Genomic DNA, 12,529 nt, shown 5'->3' with positions numbered 1-12,529 from the left:
TCACACTTGGATTACATTGATTATAGCTTATAAATTATATTTAAGGAATATTAGGAATGTAAATTATATTTAAGGAATAGATTAATAAAAGGAATAAATTTTTACAGCCCGAACTGAAGTATATAACTGTGTTTGACATAGAAGGTTTGACAAGCCACGAAGATCTTCCAAGATATTTACTTGAAACTATATTTAAAAGTAAATAAGTTTTATTTTCCTTTGATATTTGTAACATTTTCGTCATCAGCAACGTTTAAAACTTATGATGCTGTTTTTAAAATTTGAACATTGTCAACGATGAATTAAGTTAAAGAAGTATCTTAGTTCTAATCCGTTTTCTATCGATTAAAAATACTTGAAAAAATAACATTTTTCTCTGTGGGACAAAGGAGACTAGCAGTTTTTTTAATTCAAAGGTGTTTAAAAAACACTTAAACAATTTAAAAATATGTATACATTATCATTTTTGGGAAATGCAGATTAAAATCGCTGTTTCGTTTATCGATGTGACCATAAATGGCATTGCTTCATTTTCTATAAAGAATATTAAAGAATACTTTTGAGTATTCTAGCACGGCGCCTTGCTGTTCCAATCCGATCGTATTAACACAAAAGCTTTCTTTTATCGAATTCGTTGAGTAAAATTTTTTCATGAACCAATAAAGAATAATTGAAAATCAAACTACTATATCTGTGTATAAAAATTCTACATATTGAAATTTTTATAGCTGTGATGGCTTTGGAATATAATTTATTCATTTATTTATTTGTAGTTCGAAAAACCGATGTTTCAAATTATGCCGATCATCTTAAAATAGACCTTCAGCTTACGATTGATTGGAACTGCCCTGAGCTTGCTTCTACACAAGTATTTTATAAAGATCCTAACTTCAAAGTAAGAATCATTTTTGTGATTGGAAAACTTAATAAAGGTTAAGGTATCAACTTATACGAATTATTTTATTACTTTAAAAGTTCCTGGTTTTCTTACATAATAGAACTAAACATCTACGTTCAGACACATTTAAAGTAAAAACATTCGGAACATTCATTGTGTAGTCTGACTATTAGAACAAAAAAAAAAAAAAAAAAAAAAATTACTGTTTCCATAACTCTGTTTGACAGAAATAGAAAATAAAACTTTTAAATTAAAAATGGTTATCTATTTGTGACTATAAGCAAAAATATATTACACCAATATAACTGGGATTCTAATTAGCTTCACTTTCTAAAAATATTTTATGAAGCGGTGAAGTATTAAACGCTGAAATTTTCAAAATTCAGTTTCAAATTGAAAAACTTTTGAAAGCCTACCCTGAAGATTATTGGAAATAAAAACATTTTATAAGTATGTTCAAACTGTTTGTTGGTTGTGCTAGGCAAAATCAGTTAGCCCTAAACTTAGTAAACCATGAATTAAATATTAACGGAAAACATTTTCTCACCAAGCTGAGCGAGTATCAACATTTCTGATATAACAGGGTTATTCATAATTCCCTCCGCCTGTAAACGCCATTTTTCTTTACTACAACTGGCTTCAGTGGTATATGTTACTGCCATCTACCGGCAACTGCTTAAATTAAAATTTGAATACCTTCGGAATAATTTCATATGTTCTTTTTTGCCATATTCGTCTTCATTTTTTTACTATAACGCTTCGAAACCCCGGAGGGAATTATGAATAACCCTGTATTTTAGCAGATATTAATACTTCAAATAAGAATGAACATACGGACCAAGAAAACAAAATATTGTCGGAAATACACTTTAATAATATCGATTTTTCCATTTTTATAAGTCATTCGCAACTACCACCATCATATTATTATCATCATGAGGGATACACCATAGATATAAGTTGAATGCTATGTCAGTTCAATCCGAACTCAGCTTCATAGGATCTAGTGTCATGAAAAGTAACTAAAACATTATCGTAAAATACTAATAAAAAAATTTTTTTCTTTTAAAGAAAAGGATGAAAGATACTCCTAAATATCAAAACGCAGGGCAAGAATAAAAAAATTAATTAGGGTTACATACTTAGAATAATAATTATAGTTTATTTTTAATAATAGAAGGAAAGAATTTAGAAATAAAATTTCTCTAGTTTTAATCACCTTTGATTAATTACTGCTTTTTTTATTGGTCATCGTTTTATGTATGTACTTAAAAAATATTTAAGTAATACTTATCTAAAATATATGATGTTTAAAAAGTTAAAACTAAAAATTTATGTATAGTAATTTAAAATATACGACTGGGTGAAAATCGGTAATTTCGACAAAAATTAAGAGTTCTTTTATTAGTTATTTGCTATTAATTAGTTATTATTAATTATTACATTGGTTAAATGGCATTTTATAACCCTTCACATTTTTGTTTTCCCATTTTTAGAAGTGAAGTCATAATTTTTTTTTTGTATGATGACAAGCAAAACTTAAAACGGAAGTAAGGACCCGAAAACAAGTTTTTCTTATACTTTGAAAATTTTTATATTTTTATTTGAATAAATAATATTTTAGATAAAAATGTAATTCACTTTCAGAAACTAACTTTTGAATAATTAATTCTTTTGTTGTCAGAGTTTTATTGTAATTCACTATGATCTCGCATTTTAAATGCATTTTCTGAAAAATGTTTATTTTGAAAAAAAATTTACGCTACAAAAAAATTACAATACAAAAAAATGCTTTGAACAGAATTCTTTGAAACTTGTATGCAAATTTTTTATAATGTTAGTTATGTTTTGAATTTAAAGCTATGGTCTGAGTGTAATGTTTTTATTTTTAGCAAGCTTTAAATAAGAACATTTAGAATTTTCATTTAGCTATTCAATATTACACCAATATATTTAATGTCTTTTTGGAATTTTTTTATTTTTGGAAAGATTTTAACTCAAAACACGGGTAATCACATTATTGATCTATACAAGAAAGCTTATTTTGATATTTTTGTAGTACAATTTGTTGCAGAGCTGCATGAAAAATATGTAATTTTAAACTAAGATTTACTTTTATCTTGAAGAATTAATTTTTGATGTATACTTTAAATTTATAATTTTCGGACCACTTCTTACCAAAAATAAAATTAAAATTTCAACTAACGTTATTTTCAGAAAAAAATCCGTCGAAACGAATTGGATATCTTAAGTTAGATAATGATTTGTCTTTTAAGTCCGTTTCATTGTAAAATTTCATTGATAGTTTAAAAAAAAAATCTGTAGCATTTGTTAACATTACTCTTACTTATACACTATTTAATAAACTTTTCATTCTTTATCGAGTGCATATTTTAGCTCTAAAAGTTGTAAAAGAAACAAATATTCACAGTGTCTACGATACTTAACTCTTAATAGCATAGCTTATTAGTACAATTAGTAATTAGGAAATTTCCAATTTTGATTTTTAATCATGGAATTGTGATTTTTTTATAAGATAATAAAATAGCTACTAATTTTAAACATTAGTTCATCGCAACTCATTTCTATATAGAACTTCTCCCGACATTGCTACATAAAGTGTCTAGCGTTAATGGGTTAACCTGCAATTTTAGGTTGACCATAACATGTTCGAACAAACTTTATTGAGGGATGACCGGGAAGAATTTATCTCGATGTTTCTTGAAAATGACTTTCAAGTCCACAGATATTTGAACTCTACTCGACTTATTCGACTTTTCGAACACGTATTGAAAGAAGAGTTTTTTCACGAAGTTTGTTGGGTGAAACTTTTAGGTTATAGGAAAGTAAGTGAAATTAACTTTGAACCTCATATTCTTTTCATTCTATTCTTTTCATTTATCATTCTTTTCATTGTATTATTTTCTTTCTGCCTCATATTATTTTTATTTATATTCTTTTTCATTCTTTTAACTTATACACCATAAAATCTTTAAAATATAAATTAAAAAATTTCAACCATTCATTAGGAACTTTTTATTTTTTATTCATTAATGTTTCTCAAATAAAATTCTTCCATTGATCCAGGAAAAATGAATTACTTAGAAAGTTAATGTTTGCTTTTTGGAGGCTCTACGAGTTTTGGCAGTTCTATTTTTTCAAGAAATTTTACGATCATTCCACAAATTTTTGCCTCTTCTTGATTGTCTTGGCAGTTTTATGTCGACGAATGCCTTTAGAATCGTTTTCCATTCTGCTCTAAGAATCTTCTAAGAATCTAAGAAACCTCCAAGATAGCTAGCTTTTATACAAGGTACAAGGAATTTTTTTTTTTGTAGTTCACAAGGCTGGATGGCTACTTCATTGATTGGGATTTAAACTGGATCGTTGAGAGCTTAATTGGAATACCAATTTACATCAGTTCATTTCAAATGAATGAGTGTGCCAGGGGAATATACAATACGCATTATTCCAAAACAGCCGAGGAAGCTGAACGTAAATCACTGATAGTATTGATTATATGGTGTTTAGTATCGAATAGAGGAAAACTCGCCATACATTTGTGGAAGCATATTGATCAGCCAGTCATGATGGCCCTCGTTTGCTGCGTTATCCTAGATCGACTACACGTTTACATCAGGGACAGTAAACAGCAAGAAGAGTTTAAAGCATTGAATGAGTAAGTTAAATTTTTCGTACTAATGTTTTATCAGAATTATTTATTATAACTTTTTTTCTTTTGAAACAATATGGCGATTTCAATTGGATGATTCAGTTTCAAGTGTAAAAAAATTTTAATAAAATCGAATTTAAAGAAGATCGTTAGAAAAATTCATTTCCATCTTTGCTGAAATGCTTTCGTTATTGCATAAACACCAATGTAATGAGATGCATTGCATTATACCGGGTGTGCCGAAAATAATCGATGGTATGAAAAATCAATTATTGAAAAATAAAAGAATAAAAAGCCTAATATGAAGAGAAAAAATAGATTCGTCGATATACAATAATAATTTGAAAAGAAAAATACAAAATTTCTATCCAATTTTAATAAAACCTATGCAAAGTAGGACGAGTGTACCATCGAAGCCTGTTTTATTGCCATTTGAAACTTGAACAGGTTCTAATATACGTCTTTTAAATTCTCATTTTTTCTTTCGGTAACTGAACAGGTTTTGATGTATTGTGCACCATATTTCCTCAATATTCTCTTTTATCAGATCTAATTTAAGTATTGTTCTTAAGTTATTACTCTAAAGTTTTTATCTCATTTAAGTATTGTTTTGAGACCTTTAATTGGTAAATAATTTTGACTTCATTTTTAACAAAAATTCTAAAAGTATTCATTAGGGGTGGTTGATGCTAGACTCAAGATTACAAAACAATAAGTGTGCACCGATATATCTACAATCCTAATCTACCTCCCTACGAGGAGTGGATTGTTGTCTTTCTTTTGCAAGTTTAATTAGATAGATAATCCATCACATTCTCATCACTGATTTTAAGGTAAAGCTCCATTGCCCGGTATTTTTTACATTGCCATTTCTTACGTTTAAGGACCATTGTCTGGTATGCTCTTGCTCGGTATATCCTACATTGATGTTTAAATGTAAAGGCTATTATTTAGTATATGATACATAGAAATTTTTTCTAATCTAAATAGCGTAAAATTCGTATCCCACTTCCGGGCAATAAAGTAATTTCAACTAACGATGTAAATTGAATGAATATAATAATGTGAAATAAAAATCAATGCTAAGCATCACAAAATGCTTTTAAATGCCTTTTGTTATTAGAAAGCAATATTTTATTTTCGATTTTCAAATTCTGTAATCGAAAATAAATTCTGTCAGCTGTATCTGTTTCAGGAAAAATGTCGACATGCACCCCTACCTTTTTCCATCTGTAAAAGGAATATGGTTCATATCTATTTGGAAGCAGCTTAGAATTGAAAGTTATTGTCTTACAATTTTGCATACAAAACACCATGTTTAAATATAATAAATTGAATTTTGTTTTATTGCAGGCAGTTTGCCAAGATGGCTTTAAACGTTTTTGACTTGGTGTATAATGATATGCCATCAAAGGCATATGACTCACTCAGCGTCAAAATACAAGAATGGGGAAATCATTCTGTCGTAGACATGGCTGCTCTTTCTCAAAACAAAGGCTTTGTTGCTCATCCTTGTTGTCAAAAGTGGTTAACCAAAACATTCATGGATAAAATAAAATTGAGAGATCTTACTTGGGGATTATTTTCAGTTCCCAAGTATATTAAGGTAAATGTTCTTTTGAAATAAATTTTGAAAAAAAAAGACACTTAAAAATTTATTTATAAAAAACTGACTTGGTGAGTATTGAAAACAGATCTTTAGACTGAGCTCTTTATGCTAATTTAAAGTGTTACAAAATACCAATATGAAGAAAAGACTTTCGTGATGTCATTTTTTTCATAGCTAAAAAGTTACTTCTACCTTATATTATCTGGGCTCACACAGATTCGCAAAAATGGAGAATCATTCGAATCCTCTCTGTGGCCGACAAACTCTTCTCCTAGCTCGCACCGACCACAGTGTTGACGTAAAATATCCTCAGTGATTGACGGGTCATGGGTTAGAATCTCCTTGTCGTCGGGCTGATCATGGGAGGTTTGCGTGTTTTTCCTTTCCATGTCACGTATATGCGGATTAGTTCCATTAAAAACCCTCCACAAAGGCTTGTTTGTCGCTTTACTTGATCAGGGGGTTTCCTTGTCTTCTGGGTTGAGATCGAAATTACAAGGCTACGGAGTTGAACATCGATAGTCGAAAACTCAGAATTGCGGCAGCTGTTCAATTCCGGTTATAAAATAAAAATTAAAAGACAGTATATACTTTAAAATTAAAGCTCTGCTTCGAGTTTAGGGCACTGAAACTATGACTTTTTAATTATATTTGGTGAAAAAGTATCGAATAATTGCCATATTTAATATCTAAGTGGAAATTATTTATTAGCTGGGATGCAGTTTTAAAAATATTACCTAGTTTTACCTTAACCCGTTTCTTGAAAAAATAAATCAAGTTTTTAAATCTATGTAGGCTTTTATAATATTAAGAAAAAGGATAGCTACTACTGAACTGTGTTAATTATCTTGAATCTTATTTTTTTCGTTATCAAAGATTTTTTCCACATTTTTCATTTCATTTGGGTGAATTAAATGTAATGAAAATAAAATAATCGGCTGAATCATTTGGTGAAGAAGCATGGAAAGTTTCATTTCGTCTAGTTCCCAGCTAATAAATATTTTCAATGAGGAATAAGGCTGTTTAACATAATCAAAGCATGATAACCACGAATTATTTATGAAAAATCATACGGAAATTACCTTTAAATGTTTTCTGGCACAATTTAATAAAATGATAAATCATAATTAAGTAGATAAAAGGGTACCTGTTTTTTTTTATTAATTTAAAAGAAAATATTTAAGGGAAATACTAAACAAAATTTCCCCAGTTATTTCTAAACCCTTTCCTTTCAGAGTTTCATTTCGTCAAGTTCCCAGCTAAAAAATATTTTCAATGAGAAATAAGGCTGCTTAACATAATCATATCATGATAACCACGAATTATATATGAAGAAACATACGGAAATTAGTTTTGAATGTTTTATGACACAATTTAATAAAATGATAAATCATAATTAAGTAGATAAAAGGGTACCTGTTTTTTTTTAATTTAAAAGAAAATATTTAAGGGAAATACTAAACAAAATTTCCCCAGTTATTTCTAAACCCTTTCCTTTCAGAGTTTCATTTCGTCAAGTTCCCAGCTAATAAATATTTTCAATGAAATATAAGGCTGCTTAACATAATCATATCATGATAACCACGAATTATATATGAGGAAACATACGGAAATTAGTTTTGAATGTTTTATGACACAATTTAATAAAATGATAAATCATAATTAAGTAGATAAAAGGGTACCTGTTTTTTTTTTAATTTAAAAGAAAATATTTAAGGGAAATACTAAACAAAATTTCCCCAGTTATTTCTAAACCCTTTCCTTTCAAAGGAATGAAACAGTTATAAAAATTTACTTTCATCTCAAAATAACTGACATCTGTAATAAGACAAGGTGTTTGTGGTGTTTTAAGTATAAAAAAAAAACTGAAATAATATACATACATAAAAGGCGACTGTTCACAGCACATATATCTCTTGCTAATTCTGATTGCAATGAATTTATCTTTTCTTAGTTCAGAAATTCATAACTTATTACCCATTAATAACCTTAAAATGAGCAAAGATTAATTCTTAAAACTGATTGTCTTTTAGGTTGTGTTGTGCGCATTTCTCATTTTCCCCATGTACTTCTGGGTGCGATTCAAAGAAACATCAGAACACGAATTTCTAGACACAGATGGTCAGTGTTTGTTCTTCATTCAACGAAAAATAATAGACGCATGGTAGCAGTTTTTCCTCAGCACTATCTACATAATTCCTACTTTGTCTGCGACCTTAACTCAGTCAGACAAAGATTATTATTGCCAAAATTCTGCTTAATGTAACGTACATTTACAAAATTGCAAAAGAGTTGCTTAAAAATTTTTTTGAACATTAGGGTTGCGAAAAAGGTAGAGTATCGGGTTACCACATTTGGCGACTCTTCTTTCCAATCTTACTTTCTTCCTAGGTGTTGGGAACTTTTAGCTTACACAATGATTTTTATTGTTATTTCCTTATTCTTTTTTTTTTTAGTATCATGCAATGCTTGAATTGAATAATTGTTAATAAGAAAACTAAAATAAATAGGATTTTAATTAAATGAGTCCGTTATTGATATAACTTTACAAAAAACTAGATAGGTGAAAGTTATTTTTATTAACATATTTTTTATCACTTAACTATATATTTTTACTTAAAAAAATACTCTTTATTTTACTAGACTTTTATTACATTGATGGAATTTTGCAAGTCAAAATTTAGACTTCTTTCTCACAACTGGCTAGAGCACTCAAAACCGTACTAAAGTTTTGGCCCGACATTAATCCTATGCCCGATTCAATTATTTCCCAGCCGCTACTGGCAGTATTCATCACGATATAACCGTCAAAGAGAATTTATTGTATACCAAAATTTTGACCAGATTCAAACTAAGGCAGTCAAATTTTAACTCAAGCTTTATGCTGGATTACAATGCTATTTGTAATCATTTCCTGAGTGCCACCGGCAGAACACGATTCTCAAACATCCGACCACTCTCTAATTTACTAGAGTGCTCGCCTTATAAGGGTACCTCAGTGCATGACGACAATTCAAATTTCAAACATTTCTTGATTATTATAATCAAAATTTTATCCCCATATTATCGTAAAGTTAATTGATCTCTGGTAAAAATATCGATCATTTTCCGAGTATTCAAACTTCATCTAGAGCTCTGAGTCAAATGAACGAATTATTTCCTGCCAAAATTAATATTTTATAACCATATTAATACTAAAAGGATATTATCGACAATCCAACTTTTTACAGCTTTCCAACTAGTTAAAGTATTTAAAAGCAAACTGCGTAAGATGGTAAAGCAAGTAGTGATAATTTTTCGACTTCTACTGGGATAATGGAATGAAATTTATAGCCAATCATTATTTTGACCATTTTTTTCTGAACCAGAGTGCTTAAATTTCAACTGGAGCTTTGAGTATGATGATAATTCATTCATTTTAAGAATGCTAGCAAAATTTATCGTTAAGCAAAATTTCGATTACTTTAAAACTTATGTAGATGCAAAATGTTTCGTCAGATAAGATCCGTAAAGAAAACCATTTTCGTAAAAAACTTCATAGCCACCGATAATTAGCATCAAACGGCTTTTAAAAAATGATGTGGTTTAACTGTGAAAAAAAATAGAATAGTTTTCTCTTTTTTAGTTCGCTGAAAAAACGTAGTTCTTAAATTTTTATGTTATTTTATTGTAACAAATGATTTTATCCCAATTTTCTAAAATAGAAATGATTTTTTAAAAAGAAATTACATATTGTTATACTTATTGAATACTTATCTTTTTAAAAAATAGTTGTGTTGTTCAATGCATAAAATAAAATTTAAATTAAAAAAACAAACAAATATAAGCAATTTTTTTTATAACACTAACAATAAAAAATACCTTTAAAAAAACAACAATCATTAAGATTCAGATTGATATCACTTATCAATAATAGTATATCCTATAGTATAATAGTATATTATATAGTAAAAAGGTATATTTCATATTATGTATAGCAAATAGAAGACTTATTATCATTTTTGACAATTTGAGCAGAGAGAGTAAAAGCAAACTATTCTCTTATAAAAATATTATACTTACTGCATATTAAGTGGAACTATATTCAAGAGTTTTAGTAACTCTAAAAATAATATGTGTAAAATTCCTGATATGGTATAAAAGTTAGTTATAATTTTTGCATAATTAGATAGCAGAAGAAAGAATCTTAAAATTAATCGTTAAAGAAGAACTTAATGCAATATCTCCATGTTTATCTTATAGAATATCTAGCTACCCTGTCCAGATTTTTATTTTCAATATAAACTCAAACAAACAAACGGTGCTTTTCTAATGGAAAATGTATAAATAATTTATGCAAAATTTAATACGATTGCTTTTTAACTTAAAAATAAATTGACATAAAAAATTAGTTTACAATTCTATATAAAGACCCAATGATCACTTAAGACAGAATAATCAGCTTTCAATGATTTAAAAAAAATACAAGGTTAATACGAGCACATGAAGACACCAATAAAGTATTTAAAGTCTCAAGTGCTAAAACAGTGATTTATTCAGCATATAATAACAAAAATAACTTGATAAAAGTAACAAGTAGAGATATGACAATTTTTGAATTGTAATTATTTCACGAAATAAATGATTTTTTAACAATATATTTGTGTATAATAGATACTTTGAATAGTGAAGAATACTTTAAAGACAAGAAAATAATATACACATTTATAATTTTGATATTTCGCCGGATAAAAATATCTTGTCCATCACTGCATGTTAAATCTAAGAGAAAAAGTTTGCTTCGTTTTATTTCGGTAAGTTTTGATTCTCTACCAATCAGAGAATGTTACCCATATTGCCGCAACTCTCTGACAAGCAGGAACTCTATTACCGGCAAGTTGTGACAAGAAAAATCTCATTTACCTTCTCGAAGTTTCGAAGCTCTAGATGCATTATACTCGAGAATTCACTAAAACCTTGGTAACACTTCTGCTACAAAAATGATACGTGATTGGTTTTGATACATAAAACTAGCACCTTGTTTGGTTTATGTATCAAACTCAAATAACGTAATCAAATACAGAATCACCTAACTTCATCGAATAGAGAGAAAAAAAATGTTCAAATTAATTTCATAATGTTACTGGATTAAAGTACCTAGTAGGCGGGATAAATGGGAGCCAAATTTTGTTTCGTTATATTAATGCTCTATAGTTTAGAAAGCAATCCCTTATGAAAAAATCGAGGTATAAATGAGGTATAAACGAGGTATATTTTAAAGGTATAAAGGAGGCTGTTGTTTAAATACGTCGTAAAGGTTGAAAAGGGTGCAAATGAATACCTCAAAATCAACCTCAAATATACCTTAAATATACCTCCAGAGGTATATATGTTTCAGCCTGAAGTATATTTTTTTACACTTGTGGAAGTATTTATTCAACAACCTAAGGTGTGTCATTTTACACTTCAGGTTATTATAAATCAACCTCAGGTGTATTTTGTTCGACTTCAGGTAATTATTTTTCAACCTCAGGTATCTAATTTTATGCTTGTAGAGGTAGATATTTTTCAACCTATGGTGTGTCATTTTACACTTCAGCTTATTATAAATCTACCTCAGGTGTATTTTGTTCGACATCAGGTAATTGTTTTTCAACCTCAGGTATATAATTTTATGCTTGTAGAGGTATATATTTATCAACCTGTGGTGTGTCGTTTTACACTTCTGGTTGTTATAAATCAACCTCAAATGTATTTTGTTCTACCTCAGGTAATTATTCTTCAACCTCAGGTATATAATTTTATGCTTGTAGAGGTATATATTTTTCAACCTAAGGTGGGCCATTTTACACTTCTGGTTGTTATAAATCAACCTGAAGTGTATTTTCAACAATTGGAAAGGTTATTTTTAATTATTGCCATGTGTTCCATGTTCTACTTTAAGTTATTATTTCGTAACCTCAAGTATATATTTTTGTATTTTTAGAAGTATTAATTTATCAACCAAAGACGTTTTTTTTAGCACTTACGAAGGTGAGGTGTTATACAGACCACCTAGTTTATTAATTTTTAGACTCACTATATAAAAAATATAATATATATATAAAGATATTATATATATTATATGAAGAATAATGTGAATTACATTTTTTTCACTAGTAGAGATCATTTATCAACCTGAAATTTTTAATATTAAACCTTCGGCAGTAATTGCTTCTTTTGTTAAGCTATAAAAGAAAGTTTCAAATGCATAATTCTTCTATAATTTTAATAGATTTATTTAAAACATCTTAAAATAACACTTATCCAAATTCTACAGTTAGTAAAAATTATTTATGGGAACTTATACTCGTATTTTTAGAAGATAGTT

The 12,529-nt window shown here is 28.3% G+C and overlaps 1 protein-coding gene across 2 annotated transcripts in view; it reads left to right on the top strand.

Moving 5' to 3' along the window:
• The window catches only part of LOC107452431 (protein ced-11), a 76,711-nt gene that overhangs the window by 17,184 nt on the left and 46,998 nt on the right, over positions 1–12,529 (top strand). For both annotated transcript variants that reach the window (XM_043050967.3, XM_071185639.2), the window contains exons 7-12: positions 108–198; positions 774–895; positions 3,553–3,744; positions 4,237–4,577; positions 5,925–6,177; positions 8,214–8,301. In XM_043050967.3, the coding sequence (XP_042906901.3) occupies positions 108–198; positions 774–895; positions 3,553–3,744; positions 4,237–4,577; positions 5,925–6,177; positions 8,214–8,301 (1,087 nt within the window). The remainder of the gene's footprint in view (positions 1–107; positions 199–773; positions 896–3,552; positions 3,745–4,236; positions 4,578–5,924; positions 6,178–8,213; positions 8,302–12,529) is intronic.

The sequence above is a fragment of the Parasteatoda tepidariorum genome, chromosome 5 (assembly GCF_982258835.1).
Source record: "Parasteatoda tepidariorum strain Cologne lab strain chromosome 5, Ptep-v5.0, whole genome shotgun sequence".
Lineage (NCBI taxonomy): Eukaryota > Metazoa > Arthropoda > Arachnida > Araneae > Theridiidae > Parasteatoda > Parasteatoda tepidariorum.
Note: the sequence above shows the minus strand (reverse complement) of the source record. Positions and strands in the feature narration are given on the sequence as shown.